The sequence below is a fragment of the Pogona vitticeps genome, chromosome 9 (genome assembly GCF_051106095.1).
Source record: "Pogona vitticeps strain Pit_001003342236 chromosome 9, PviZW2.1, whole genome shotgun sequence".
NCBI lineage: Eukaryota > Metazoa > Chordata > Lepidosauria > Squamata > Agamidae > Pogona > Pogona vitticeps.
In genome coordinates this window covers 11,379,537-11,394,398 of record NC_135791.1, presented here as the reverse complement: position 1 = coordinate 11,394,398, position 14,862 = coordinate 11,379,537, and the positions used below count along the sequence as shown (strand labels likewise).

Genomic DNA, 14,862 nt, shown 5'->3' with positions numbered 1-14,862 from the left:
GTGTGACCAACAACTGGGAATGCTGGGAGGAGACAAATTAATTATTTCTTTACTTAATTAAATAAAGGGATAGAAACAAAGTAACAAAATAGATGAATAAACATCAGGAGGGTACCATATTTGGGAAAGCTGTTTTACATAGAACAGTAGGCACGTAGGAGTTTAAAGCTCATCAGAACAAAATCCAATAATAGTTAACAGTAAAATGGAGTGGGGCCCATCTATACTTCACGGGCCAAGATGTCCCTCAGTACCCTGTGAAGGCTGGACCACTTTTAAAAGAGAACGAGATAATTTTATGGAAGACAAGACTGTTGATGGCTTCTGCTCTCAAAAGCTATATATTCTCTTCAGCACCCCAGGCAGTGGGCCTCTGAAAGCCATGTGCCAGAGAACATGAGCAGGAATGTATTACTGTACTCAAGTCCTGCTTATGGGCTTCCCACAGGCTTCTGGCTGGCAACTTTCAGGATACAGAAAATTGGACTGCAGAAGCCTCTCTCTTTTTTTTTCAGAGCTAACTTTTCTCGCAGCCATAAGTTCCTCATGACCAATCGTTAAGTGCTCAGCAAAACAAATAAGTTTTTACTGCCTTCTGAAAAGCGAGCAAAGAACAGGCAATAAATACATATAGGGCTGTGCAGCGAATAAATTGCAAGCCATCATTAACTGCCTCCAGTGCTTTGGCAGAAAGGGAGCATATGCATGTCATACATAAAAATTAAAAGGCAAGATACCTAGGATGGGAAATGACAAGAAATTCCATATAGGTATTGATTGTGGGTTATTACTTCCCTTTAGTGCCACATTATATATCACAGTATTTGAAAACCTAAGACAGAGGCAGGAAAAGACTCCCTTGTTTTCACATCAGCATATTTTGGCAGGCAAACCTATGGCAAACCTTCAGCCCTGGTGATCAAACTAGGGTGTCCCTGCCCTTTTAAAGAAATGTCCTGAGCTTATATTCTGCAAACTGGGATGCATATGGCAGATTTATATTCTTAGATGTAGACTTGGCAGAATCAGTAAATTTGAAGTCCATTGCACTTAAAATACGTGTTTTTATTCTAAGAAGTCTGTCCCATTTTATCTAGGCCTGGCCAAAAACACTTGGCCAACTGAGGTGAAGAATTAAAAAACAGCGTCATCTTCATCAACAACAACAACATTGCAGAACTGCAGAAAAGACCCTACGGATCACTGAGTCCAACCCCTGTCAAGGAAGCACAGTGGAGAATCAAACTCCCAACCACAGCCAGACACCTGAATCACTGAGCTTCTGTATCTGTTTTTAGCAGAGTTAGATCAACACAAGCATCTGGGTGGTTAGTCCCAGTGCAGACCCATAGAAAATATATGTGGTGTAGTTAACATTCAAAACAACAAGATTTATTGAGAAAATTAAATTTAATTTACAAAAGATTAAATCCTATTTTTAACTTAAAAGAAGGTCTGTGTCAGGGTAAAGATGGATATTGTCGATGCAGGAGGTCTGGTCCTTATTGAAAGAAGAAAGGAAGTCAAAGTGCAAGGGGTGAGAATAGCCCCTCAGAATATCAGAAAACATAGGATAGGTGGGAGGGAGCACAGGACAGAGAGAGGAAAGGACAGACTAGCCTTTAGTTACATCTGATATTCGGGATTTTTGTTGTTTAGTCATTTAGTCATGTCCGACTCTTTGTGACCGCATGGACCAGAGCACGCCAGGCCCTCCTGTCTTCCACTGCCTCCTGGAGTTGGGTCAAATTCATGTTGATAAATGCAAAGAGATGGTGCTTGGAGGACTCCTCCAATGGTCCATAATCCCTCCCCACCTGCCTACTCCATGACCATGAAAAGCTAGTTGGACTGCCAAATAATCCTTCTTTAAGAGTGCTAGTCTAGCAACAAACTCCTTTACACCCGAAAACACCAGACTAGCTTAGTGGATGCAAAGAAAGCAGCAGCATCTTTCAACTCTCTCTCTCTGCATCCTCCCCTGCTACATCCTAGCATCTGCTGTTTTAGATGATGACCTTGGCCAGCCCAATGGTAGAGACTGTCCCAGCCCCATTTCTCCAACATTCTGAGAAGCTTCTTTCTAAAAAGCTGCACAAATGTTGCATTTAGTAGGATTTAAATATGTATTTCAAACTTCCTCTCAAAATATGCAACACAATATATTTCTTTTATTTCTTTGAATATCGTGTATTTTAGTGTTTCCTTAACTATTTTTCTTGAATGAAGGAGTGTGTATCAGAATGATACTGACGTGAAGTAGGTTCAGATACCTACACACTGCAATCTGCAGATTAGTCAAAACGATGCATTTGCAAAGATCAAAATCCTTAAGTGGCCCTACCGTAGGTCCAGCTGTTTCTAGAAGAAAAGGGAAATAGGTAGTTTATACGGAAATGATGAGACCAGCCAATCAGAAAGACAAACTCAGTTGAGTTTAAACTACTAGCTTTTGTCAAAAACCCCATGGCCCGTTTTGAGATGAATTAAGTTCCTGGTTTCCAACTGACAACCTGAGCTAGCTAGTATTCCTCTGTGCAGCTTGTGCCCTGGAAAGATTCCAGATGCAACATCATGAGAGGAAGAGACAAAACAGTTTGGGGGATATGAAAGAATTTGTCTTTGGCAGTGAGGGCGTGTTTTTAAAAAAGGAAAAGTGCAAATGCACCGTGTGCAAATGCAGAGCCTCAGAGGGTTGCCCATTTTCTCTCTCTTTTAAATACTTGATAACTTAAACCAGCAGCGACAGTTACACCAGTCTTCTATTTGCATTGCACTGATTATACCAAAATCAATTATTATCCCACAGTCCTTTGCTCTGGTGTAAGAGACACAGAAAGTGGCAGGATACATTCATTAGTTCTGTGTCTGACAGAGGAGGCCAAATGGAAAACAAAGTAAGGAAACTCCAAGTGGTCAAAAAGAAAAACTGAACACAAAGATGGCATTTTTGGGAGGCATTGGCTGGGCCACCTTTTCATATAAACAGATCTCAGACTCATTTTTCTAAACTGACACATAAACTAGAATACAATGATCCTTTGCTTTCTGCACTTCTCCCCATTTTGCTATGTCGTTCTCTTCTATCAAAAACTGCTTGCAAAAAGACATACTTTAGGGAGAACTTTAGTTTCTTCTTTCCCTTCTCCCTTCCTTTCCCTCTTAGGGAAAACTGCACATAAAATGTCTGCCAAAGTTCTTTCACACAAAATTGCACAGGAAAATGGGTATAGATTTCATTGTAGATTCTTTTCTTTTAAAAAATATGAATGGAAGAAATAGAATAGGATGAAATTGTGCTTCAAAATCGCAGCTGTCACAAGAAATGCTCCTCTTATAGCAGATGCTTTGTCTTGACGGTGATGCAGGAGAGTATTCTGGCATCCTCCTCCCATAAAAAGCAACTACAATTTCAGCCATGGGGACCCTCGAAGGCATGCTATGATGAGTCGGAGACTCAAAGCATCCTCCTGACACTAGGATCTTGCCTACCCATGATGAAGGGGCCTATTCACTCCTGGGACTGTGGACCAGTCCTTGTCTACTGCAGCAGACCCCACTGCCACTGACCTACAATTGGGGCAAAAGAGTCAATCATGTATTGCTTGAATCATTATCCCTTCAGCATGCGTCTGCTGATTTATTTACTTTGCGAAGGGGTCAGGTTTTGGGGCACTGTGGCCAATTGATGGCTACCACACTTGTAACATTTTTAAAAAAATAATTAAAAGATCTATTGATAAATTGCTTATAGCAGCAGCAGCCACTGCCACAAAAACAATATATTGCTCATAAGGAGACAGCCTCCCTCTACTCTTGTGGGTCTAAGGAAGAAAAGGGGAAAGAGGGCTTGAGCAGAGAAAGGGGCATTTCCTGCTTTGAATTGTTTGTGGGGAGAAAGAAAGGGACATTGCATTAACATCTCTCTCTCTCTCTTTCTCTCTCTGCTCTTCACAATACTTTGCAAGTCTTTTAAAACCTACTTCTTCCTCCCAATGCTGTTCAAAATGGAAAAGAAAAATGAAAGCCGAGAACTGAGAGGGCGATATATGCAAGAAAATAAGGAAAGGGGGATGAGTAAAGGAGGGAAGGGAAAAGGGGAAGAGGAGAGAAGAAAAAGAAGAGAGAAGAAAATGGAAAGTGGGGAAAATAATCAGGAAGTGAAAATTAAAAAGGAAAGGACAGAAGGGCTGCAGGTGACATATACCACCAGGTTGCACATTGACTAACAGTTGGAAGTGAGAGGAAAATAGTGATAGTCTATGAATTATTAAAAAAGAAAAAGAAAATTTTAGGATAGCAGGGACCCCCAGAAACAGGACTACAAATGAATTTATTTATATGAGATGGCATGTGTAGCCTACAGAAGCGGTACAAATAACAAGAAATGTACCAATTGAACTGGCAGCCATGTGAACGGGCCCAGCGGTAGATATAGCATGTGATATACCATATACCGTGCTTCCTAAGAAGGATAAAAATGAAATTATTCTTTTGGCACAGTTGATCCAACCCCTATCAATAAAAGGATCTTTATAGCTTAGCTGCCCTACATTGACACTGACAGGGAATAGAATACACATGCCACTAAGTATTGAGTGGTATGAACTTCATCTCTGATCAGGTCAAAGTTATCACCTTGATAGATAAGCTACTTTTACACCAATAGGTCTGTAATTTCAGGAGGTGGCCTCTGGTTTCTTTCTTTTCTCATGGCTCCTATTAAGCTGGTGACAATGTGTAATAATATATAAATGTGCTTTGTACAGTGAATTTCCCATCCAATACATGGGCATGTGGGAAAGACGCTTTGTTTTGCCAACCCTGATCCACTAACCACTCATACTTTTCTCCCCCTCAATCACCTCAAAAACTAATCCTTGCCCTCACTCACCCTCCCTTTGCAAACAGCTTGCAGGCTCTGATTAATTAGTAGTCACTCAGGGCCATCTCCTGCTGGCTTGTAATTCCAGTGCCCCCATTAACAAAACATCATCAACCCATTCAGCCCTCTTAATAGCTACACCACAGACATTTGCAAACAGCCCTAAGTACTGTATGGCTTGTTAATGAAGTCCAATTAATCCCTTGTTTGTGCCTCTGCAAGTCAGAGTATTTTGTTTCTTCTCAGTAATCTCTCCCCTCTGGCATGCTTTTTTTGGGGAAAGGGGGCTGTTATTTCTATGATAATGGGTCTTCTAAATAATGCCCGCTTTGCTTCTCCTCTGGGCCAAGCAGGCCTTTCTCTCTTTCTCCCAGAAACAGAGTGCTTCCACGGCCAAGTGGCTGGGGCTTTTGGAATATTCCATCTAGCACTCCAGCCTTGGCAGAACTAGCTTTTCCTGTAATATCTAAGAACTCATACTGTAAATTCTGGGCATTGGCTTGAAGCCTTCACTGCCAAAAAAACATTTTAAAAAATAGAAGATAAAGATAAAACAAAAACCCACAAAAAGAATGAAGGTGGGATTTTCTATTCCGTTTGGTGTCAGTATTTTTAGTGGGTGGGGAGTGTTTGGGAATTTTATGTGTGTGCATGTGTCTGGTCTCTGGGTGTCTGTGAATTTCGTTGTATGTGTATATACTTACAATGACAATAAATTATTATTATTATTATTATTATTATTATTATTATTATTATTATTATTATTATTATTATTATTATTATTATTATTATTATTATTATTATTATTATTATTATTATGCATTACAGACCTATGCAATCTTTAATTCAAGACTACAGGCAAGTATCTTCTCTATATCTGGCCACTGGTCCATCTTGCCCAGTACTGGCAACGGCTGTCCAGAGTTTCTGGGGTGATTCCTTCCAGACTCTTAGAGATAATGGATATTGAACAAGTGACCTTCTGTATGCCACTGGCAATGGTGCGGCTAAAAAATATTGTAAATAAATAAATAAATAAATAAAAACTGGTGCCACACAGCCTTCACCCAATAAACTTCTCAGTATTTCACAGAGATCTAAGTAGACAATCAGGGTTGGCAGGATTAAGACTCTAACTTAACGTAAGGTACCTTTCATTAAAAGCAAGCACTATTCAGCCATTAGTTATCTAATTCTCAGCAACTTGCTTAGAGATGACCGCTGACCTCTTTCCCTTTCCTTCCTCCTCAACTCCATCTCTGAAGCGAAGAGGTTCCTGCTCACACAAAGGCTCTACATTCCAGCAAGAACCCAGATTTTCCAGGGTTGTTCCTCACATGTAGAGCCTACACATGAACAAAACCATTCAGAAATGTGACCTTGCATGTGGAGAAAGTGAAGATGGAGAGTTTAGGGTCTAGGCTCTCCTCTCTTAACCAAACAAGGCTATCAACAAGCAAAAACAGTTGGGCATCGCCTTTATTACAATCAACCAAGCTCAACGTTCTTCATCAGGTCAAAAGGTTAAAAAAAAGGAAGGGGGGCAGGTCAAGAAAATTCAATCCAAAATTGGGCCAGATTTTGTGCCGTTAGCATTGCAGCTAGACAGAGATTGCAGACAGGGAAGGAAATAGATATGCTTAATTTTGTTTGCAGGATATATCATCAATGGCTCTTCTTCATTTCTGGAGCCAGAAGGCTGTCTGAAACTCAAAAATCTATCCATTGCCTTGGCTCCTGTGTAAGCTTAAGGGCCCTAATAAAAGTATTACCCAAATCTGATCTTTGTTTTCATTCACAGTGAAAAGGGCCATTTCTTTTATTGTCATTTTTGCTCTGCTCCCTCTTCTGCAATGCTTATCAAATGAAAAATACACAAAATATGATTCTCTGCATCTGTGTCATCACCATCCATCTACCAAGATAGGCCCATCTTGCTAAATGAAAGACATTATTCAGGGAAGAAGGAAAAAATTGTGCACACAAAGTCCTACGTCATCTAATGAAAAACACAAACCCTCCTCAACTCTGCGATGCCACCTTATCTATTCCACCTCAGACAACATCTCCCACTCACGCAGATAAATATCATTTCTCCAGGACCATTTCCAGCAATACGCAGGGCCGGCAGCATTCAATTTCTCCTTTCCTAGACCACCCCCACTAATAGATCCCATCAAAGCCGCTCCACTGAGTTAGGAAATGTGTTCCCGCGCTGGAGATTCTGTAATGTAAACAAGGCAGCCTTTGGACCACCCTGCAAGTAAATTATCCAGCAGGGTTATAAAATGTAATGCATACTGTTTTCCATTTGAATTTTGACTGCGGGGTAGATGGAAAGGGGGAGAGGGCCTCTGAAGCATGAAGAATCCCATTTCAAGGGGAAGCATATTTAAAGGAATCAGCACAGTGAGACAGGTGGCTCCGCGGTCAGTTCAACTGTACTGGGTTGCCACTCACACCGACTGCCACAGCATGGCCGGGGCTGTGACATCTCTCTTGTATAATGTACACTGTAGGAGAGTCTCTTGTCCTAATGCTCTTGCACCAGCCATCACATGCACAGGAGATGTTTTGTGGAATATATATTGTGGGAAAAACAAGAGCCTTTCCAGAGGAGTAACTACAGTCTGATGCAGAATAGACAAGCTCCAAGTTGAATTGTGAGTTTCCTTTTTACTCCAGCATGGGCCCTAAATTCTCCAACAATACATGAAGATACTGTATCACCATAGGCTTCAGCAGCTGTGAGAGTCAGGAGACGTTTCCATTGGAGATTTATTAGCAACCTCACATGCTGCCTGTGGGTTGAGTGGCTGGGAGAGATTTTTCTGGGCTGGGGGAGGACTATCCATCTATCCAGCAGTAGCCAATCATCCGCTCCCTGCTCTGAATTCAAAGGGAGCCCCGCCTCTCTGCTGAGTGTTCCTTTCCATCTCTTTAGCCTGTTGGAAATCTATTTATTGGCTGTTGATCAGTTCAGAACTGCAAGTAAAAATATGTGTTTTATTCTTTCTCCTAATGTCTCAGACATGAGAACTTCCATCTTTAAGTCTTACATAAGAGAAGGAATCATGACTCCAAATAATGTCTTCGTCCTCACCCCACAGATGCTGCTTCAAGGGACTGGGCAGCAGTGTCAACTTTTAAAATCTGTAACTTGCCGTTTGAATATTTTGGTCAGCTAGATTGAGAGGTTCCTTTACTGTACATCTCTGCATCCTGATCTAGCTTTATTGCTACTGTAACATGGTCTTATTGGTACACGGAGATTTGAACCAATTGGTATAACTATCTACAATGTATTGTGTCTGTAATAGCACTAACATCTTCATTTACTTATGAAGTGCTTTGGAACCTTTCAATGGTATAACTTTTTAGACAGGTCTTTCAAGTAGGAATATAAAAATTTGTATGTCTCATTTTTTCTCTCTCCAAGAATTAGGAACATCAGGGTTTGGTTTGGTTTTCTTCTCACCTGGAAGACAGGGAGGACTTTCTCCCTCCAGTCAATCTCAAGGCTAATTTATGTTTTTTATTGTGTTTGGTTTTTGATTTCTTTCTCTCTTTTTCTTTTTGGGTAACTGTGCAAACTGTGTGATTACACTAAATCACTGTAGTTGCTGTCTTCTCACACGGATTTTAAGGAATCAGTAGTTCCAGTTTGGTTGTTGGTGTCTTTCTATCAGCCAGTCTTACCATCCTTCCTTAGCTTCAAAAAGGGGGGAAATAATAATTTTGTGCAAGTATATTTTTGGACAAAGTGGGGAAACGTCAAAGTTACCCATGTTGTCTTACTCTTCTATTGGGCATGAGAAACTCATGTATGTCAACACACTCTTGACACACTGTCTCGGCATATCCAGACAGCCCATCTTAAAGCAAACACACACACACACACACACACACACACACACACACACACACACACACACACACACACACACACACACACACACACACACACACACACACACACACACACACACACACACACACACACACACACACACCACTTGATCAGGGCAAATGTGAATGTTAAATTGGAGGAAGAAAAACATCTTGGTTCACTTCCATTATACAGAAACATCTGAAGGTGCACTGTAGAGAATGTGGCTCCGTGTATTGATCTGGAAGTGCTTTTCAAAGAATGCTACACGGAAGCATTTTGCTGGTTTAAATTCAGCTGCAGTCAACACTGGAATACAAGGAGTTAGCATGCAGTAGCTGTTTGCAGGCAGGCAATTGTGGAACCGGGGAGCTGGTTTGAGACCACAAGAGACCCCCGTTCCCTGCAAAAGGAGGATTTCCAGGGCTTGGATTCAAAATGCTTTTGAATAGCAAGCCTATTGCCTCCTGCGTCTTGCATACAAAGCAATGAGCACATGGCACAGGCTGTACTGAAAAATTCTGGCTTTTAGCATAATTCTTAATAGGTTGCCAGACATCAGACTCGAGCCACCTGGCAACTAACCAGATGCCTTTGCCAGAGAGTTCACAGATGGGCCAATAGGCAAAGAGGCTGCAAAAATAAAATCCATCCTCTCCACCTGTGCATATCCAGGTAAAGCACAGAAGTAGGGAGGTATAACAACATATGCATATAGCAATTCTGCATACTGAGCCTTCTGTCTGGAACAAAGAAAACCTTGTTGTTTCATAGCCCTAGCCTTGCACTGGAATAAGAACCTGATCCCACAACACCCAGTAGTGGATCAGAGCCCGGGCTTGCAAAGCCAGTGCACAGAGACTTTTGGATTAGTGAGGATGATAACATGCTCTGCCCTAGAGGTATAAACCACATGCTTCCCTGTTGCCTCTGAGCTTGGTGACAATATTCAAAGTAGCTAGAAGAAAGAAGACAGATTTTTTTTCCAGTAACAATAAATTGTTTTGAAGTAGGATATGTGTTTATCTGCACATATAATCTCCCCCTTTCTCACATACACACACATCCCAGAGATGGGAAAGTTAGCAGAATAAACAATTGAACTAACTTTTATTAGGGCTATGCATTGTCATGTTGCATCTAATTTATGACACCCATAATTGGGTTTTCAAGATACGTTAAATATTTAAGAAGTGGTTTTGCCACTGCTACTCCTCATTGAGTTTTGATGGCCTCAGGGTGGAACAGGAGGAGCCTTAAATATCACCAAAATGCCACCAGATGGCCAGCAGGAGTTCTAATTTAGTGGCAATTTTCAAGTATTAAAGGCTCCTTCCCCATATCCCAAGGCTGGGAAGGTTTCCCCAAGGCAAAAGGGATCTTTAGCAAGCCTCAGAACCTGAAAGGTAGGACAGGAAGTTTTCAATTAAATTATATTAAGCATCTCAGTCACCAGATGATGATGTTCAAATTATGCAGTGCAAAGGAATGTGAACAGGATTTCCAGCCACTCATTTGGTGATTCAACATTTAATGCAGGTCCCAAAGCAGTATAATTAAAAATGCAATGCAAAGTGAGTTGTATTGACAACTACCTGTGTTTTAGCTCATCTGTTGAAATTTTTAGTTGCCACTAGCATTATTAAATCAAATCCATTACTATTATCCATATGCACACAGTCAAAGCAAATCAACACAGTTGCATGCATTTTCAGGTTTTTTCTTGGTTCTGTGTATGTCAGGACTATCTTAATGAATGCCAGGACTTTAATATTTGCCACTTTGTCACTAGCAACACTAAATGGACACCAGTGTTCTATTAATGAATTCTCAATTACATTGTGAAAACCGGAGGAAAATCCATGAAGCAGGAGTCTGTATTCTCACTTAAACATATAATTAAAACTGCCAGGCCTCAGGATACCAACGCCTGGGAACTGCTATGCTTCTCCAGGTCGGAAGACTACATTCAGGGCAAGTGGCATGGAAGAAGAGGAACTCTGCTTTTCGTATTTGCTTGGTGGTTTTAAAGCCTGCATACCTGTTTGTATACATTCCGATAGACACCGGGGCTCACCTGCTCAATGTAAAGGTGTTTGCAGGTGGACTCTACCTGCCAGTATTAGCACTTAAAAAGGCTGGGAGTGAAGGAAGCAATGGCTTCATGCACTTGGGCCTATTATGCCATTTGGAGCACTGCAGAGTGTGGAGTACCAGATTTGCAACTCATAAGCCTTAGCAGAAGCGATGCAGAATCTGCAAGAAATTGTTCTGTTGGCTGGCAATAAGCGTCCCACAAGCTCCAGTAGCAGGATACAGCCTGGAGGACGTCCCATTCACCTATCATGTGTGCTGCAGGTGAGGCAAGTAGGGCCTTTGTGCTGTAGCTAAAGTCATGTCATCCTCCACCCCAACCTTCCCCACCTGCCTTTCTCACATCACAAGGAACCACTCATGTGACATAACCATCTCTCACTTCAGAAAAAATTCTGCCCCTAGTGGTAGGAATGGATTAAGTAGCTTTGCATTAGTTCCTATGGGAAGTAATGAATCGACTTGCGAACCGCCCCTCAACTTAAGAATCAAAAACAGCCGGAATGGATTAAATGGTTTTCAGTGCATTCCTATGGGAAATGCTGATTCGAGTTACGAACTTTTCGGGTTAAGAACAGATGTCCGGAACAGATTAAGTTCGTAAGTTGAGGGCCCACTGTATATCTTGAAATAGAGCTTTCCCACACACTCTTTTGTTGCTTGCTTGCTTGATTGCTTGCCTGCTTGCTTTCATAAGCCGAACAATACATTTAGATCCAAATGCATTTCAAATGACATACCTAGAAGTAAAATAGGCCCTATAGTTCCATGTATATCCCTTATTCCTCTGTCCAACTCCTTACCCCTGGATCTCTTGGCCTTCTTATCTGGTGATAACAAAAAAAAATCTGGCACAAGACCTACCTACTTATTGCTTGCAGTTCCGCAGTGGAGACATACCATGTTACAGGACCATGCAAAATTTCATGGTCCCAGGGCACCTTAGTTTGTAATTGATGCTTACTTTACAAAACACTTAATTGCAAATGTCACAATTTAGAAGTGTTATGCCAAAGTTTTCAGGGGGAAGAGAGAGAGTAGCTGGAGAGAGAATGTGGAGATGGGGGCAGGGGGAGAGAGAATGTAGAATGTGGAAATGATCATATATGCGTGGAGTGGATCTGGAAAGTTTGTATTCACTTGGTCAGGTCAAGCAGAGGCATTGACCTGATAAAAGATAAACATTTCCTGATCATGTCACCTAAGAGCTGACTTTGTTGTAGTTGCTTTCAGTAATTATTTATGCATTTATGCACATGCTCAGTGTTATTTTGAAACTTACCACTTAGAGCTATAAAAGAGTAACTGTTTTATTATTCAGAGATAGTCATTATATATACAGTATTGTGTGTGTCAGTGATAGTGATTTTCCACTTTTGAAAGCAATACAGTTTATTGTATATTACTAACTATGTTCTGTTTTGTGACCCCCAGCCAGAGAACTGGGACAAGTCTTTCTAACAATTGCAATGCGAGGGAAAGAGCAAGGAAGCTGCTATGTGTACCCTCAAGGGAATTTGTTGACAAGGGAACATTGGTTATTTATAACAAGGCATCACCACAAAAGAAGAATGAATGGGTGCAGAAACAGTGGAGGCAACCTAGAAAAGCAACTGAAGATAGAAATATATCTATCCAACTGGAACTGCAGAAAAAAAATCATGCAAAGGTTAATATGATTTCCTTACATAAGGAGCTGGCAGAGAGGCTTACAACTGAGCCATGATCATCTATTGGTGTATTTGTGAGCAGGAACCAGACACATATAGTCATCAAACTTTTAAAAGCAGGAACCACTGTCTTTCCAGCAATTACTCCATGCACCATGGCAGAGAACCCAAATGGCTTAGGTCCAGTCTTACGGATGAAGCCTAGATTTTGCCCTGCTCCAAACCCAAACATCTTTCTCATCAGCCATGCCACCTACCTGAGATGTTGGTTGTGATCTCAGTCAGAGCTGTTTGTCCAAAGCCCTTGCCAGTCCGTGCCCGAACTGAGAAGAGGTAGGTTGTTCCAGGATGCAGGTTGGAAAAAACATGGTATGTTTCATTTCGAAGTTTAGAAACAGTTCGTCGCGGGCCAGGCACATTTACTGCAGGATCAGAGGATTCGATGCTCTGGTAGCTGATCTAGGATGACAACATCAGTAAGAGAAAGCAAAAGATAGCTTTGCAGATATTGTATCTGCAGAGATTAAAGCATTCTCCTGTTTTATTTTCCAGAAAATCTCTACCAGGTAGCCTTGTCTGTTTGAGGCATTCCTCCCTATCAGCAAATACAGATTCTACATAGGGCTTCCCCAAGTTGTTAATTTTCAGAGATTCAAAACAGAAGCATTACTGTCAACACATTACTATTACCATTAATCTGAAGATTAATTTGTTGATGTTAATAATAGTGAATATTATGATAAACATTATTAATGCCTTACTTTTACATTCTAAAAAGTTAATTAGAATTACTAGAAAAATATCAAAAATACTGCTCCAATTACTGCTCTGAAGTAAGGAATTAAAGTAATACAAAGTGTCAGTTGTTACACAAATCACTGACATTATTGACCTTAAAATGACAAGATAAAATTGTGAAAAATTATAATAATAGTGAACAAATTAACTTTTCACATTAATTCCAAGGTGTTGTTAGCTTGTACATTATTTTAGATCATACAGCGTTTACCTAAAACCACAGAAACCATCTTTTTCTATTATATTATCCCTGCCTTCAACCCCAGTTTTGTTTTTTTTGTTTGTTTGTTCATCCCAATAACAACAAAAAGCAGACTGTTTCAGGGATGGAAGGATGAATGAATGTAGTGAACACAGTTCTAGTATTTCAAGACTTGAAGAGCTTGTACCCATGCGAGGGTATTGCTCCACATTCTTTCCCCTTCAAACACTAACCAGTCTGCTACTAAAATCTGGGTATACCATATTTTTCCACGTATAAGACTATACTTTTGTCTAAAATCTTTAGACTAAAAATTGAGGGTTGTCATATACACGGAAGCTGAGGAGAGAACAAAAACAAGTGGAGGGGAAAGCAGGGATCAAAGCGATCCTGAAGCTTTGATCCCTTTCCCCCTCCACTTGCTAAGCCCCACTTATTTTTCTTAATTTTGGATTAGAAAAGTGGGGGTGTCTTATACACAGAAAAATACGGTAATTCCAGCTAAATACCTATTAAGTCCCACTGACTGGCTTGTTCTTGTGCAGGGCCAGAGATCCCACCTGTAGGCAAACTGCTGTTGCATCATTCTGTTGTTCAGATTTATTCCACATGAAGCAATGGAACACAGAAGCAACTAATTAATAGTAATTTGTCCCTTTCCCCAATAATAAAGGTATAATTATACCACATTTTGACTGTAGTTTCATGAATGATGGCATCATTTCTTTTATAATACTCTTCCTGGTTACTTTTCTTGGGGGTGGTTATTCTTCCTGTTATAGGAGTGAGGCTTCACTAAATGAATTTACCTTGTTACTTGTCAGAGCCCCCCCTCTCTCAGAGTGACTTCCCATCTCACTTGCACCTCCCAATCTATGATGTTACCAGAAATCTGTAACTAGGAACTGGGCCTTCTCCATGGTGGCCACCATGTTGTGGAACTCCCTCCCTGTGGAAGTGCATCAGGCCCTTTCCTTCTTTGACTTCAGGAAAAAAGCAAAGGCTTTACCCAGGCATTTCATATTCTTGCCCCTCTTTAACTTTCGCTTTTGGTCTCTCTGACTTTTGATGACCTGCAATGCTATAGGCTGATTGTTTGGTTTGCTGCCACCTTTTATCAGAGTATAGAATGTATTATTTATTGAGATTGAGAAGTTTTTTTTTCTAATGTTTTAATCAATGTCACTGGTGAATTTTATTTTATGTTCATGTTGTTGGCTATATTGTAAGCTGCCCAGAGTAGTGGCCTAGCCACTAGATAGGCAGGGTAAAAAAATCAAGATAAAATAAAATAAAATAAATGTAGGAGAATATCACATCATTC

At 40.7% G+C, this 14,862-nt stretch overlaps 1 protein-coding gene across 8 annotated transcripts in view; it reads right to left on the bottom strand.

Annotated features, from left to right (window-relative positions):
• The window catches only part of PTPRU (protein tyrosine phosphatase receptor type U), a 464,942-nt gene that overhangs the window by 149,634 nt on the left and 300,446 nt on the right, over positions 1–14,862 (bottom strand). For all 8 annotated transcript variants that reach the window (XM_072979748.2, XM_072979749.2, XM_072979750.2 and 5 more), the window contains exon 10: positions 12,796–12,997. In XM_072979748.2, coding sequence (XP_072835849.2) covers positions 12,796–12,997 — 202 coding nt within the window. The remainder of the gene's footprint in view (positions 1–12,795; positions 12,998–14,862) is intronic.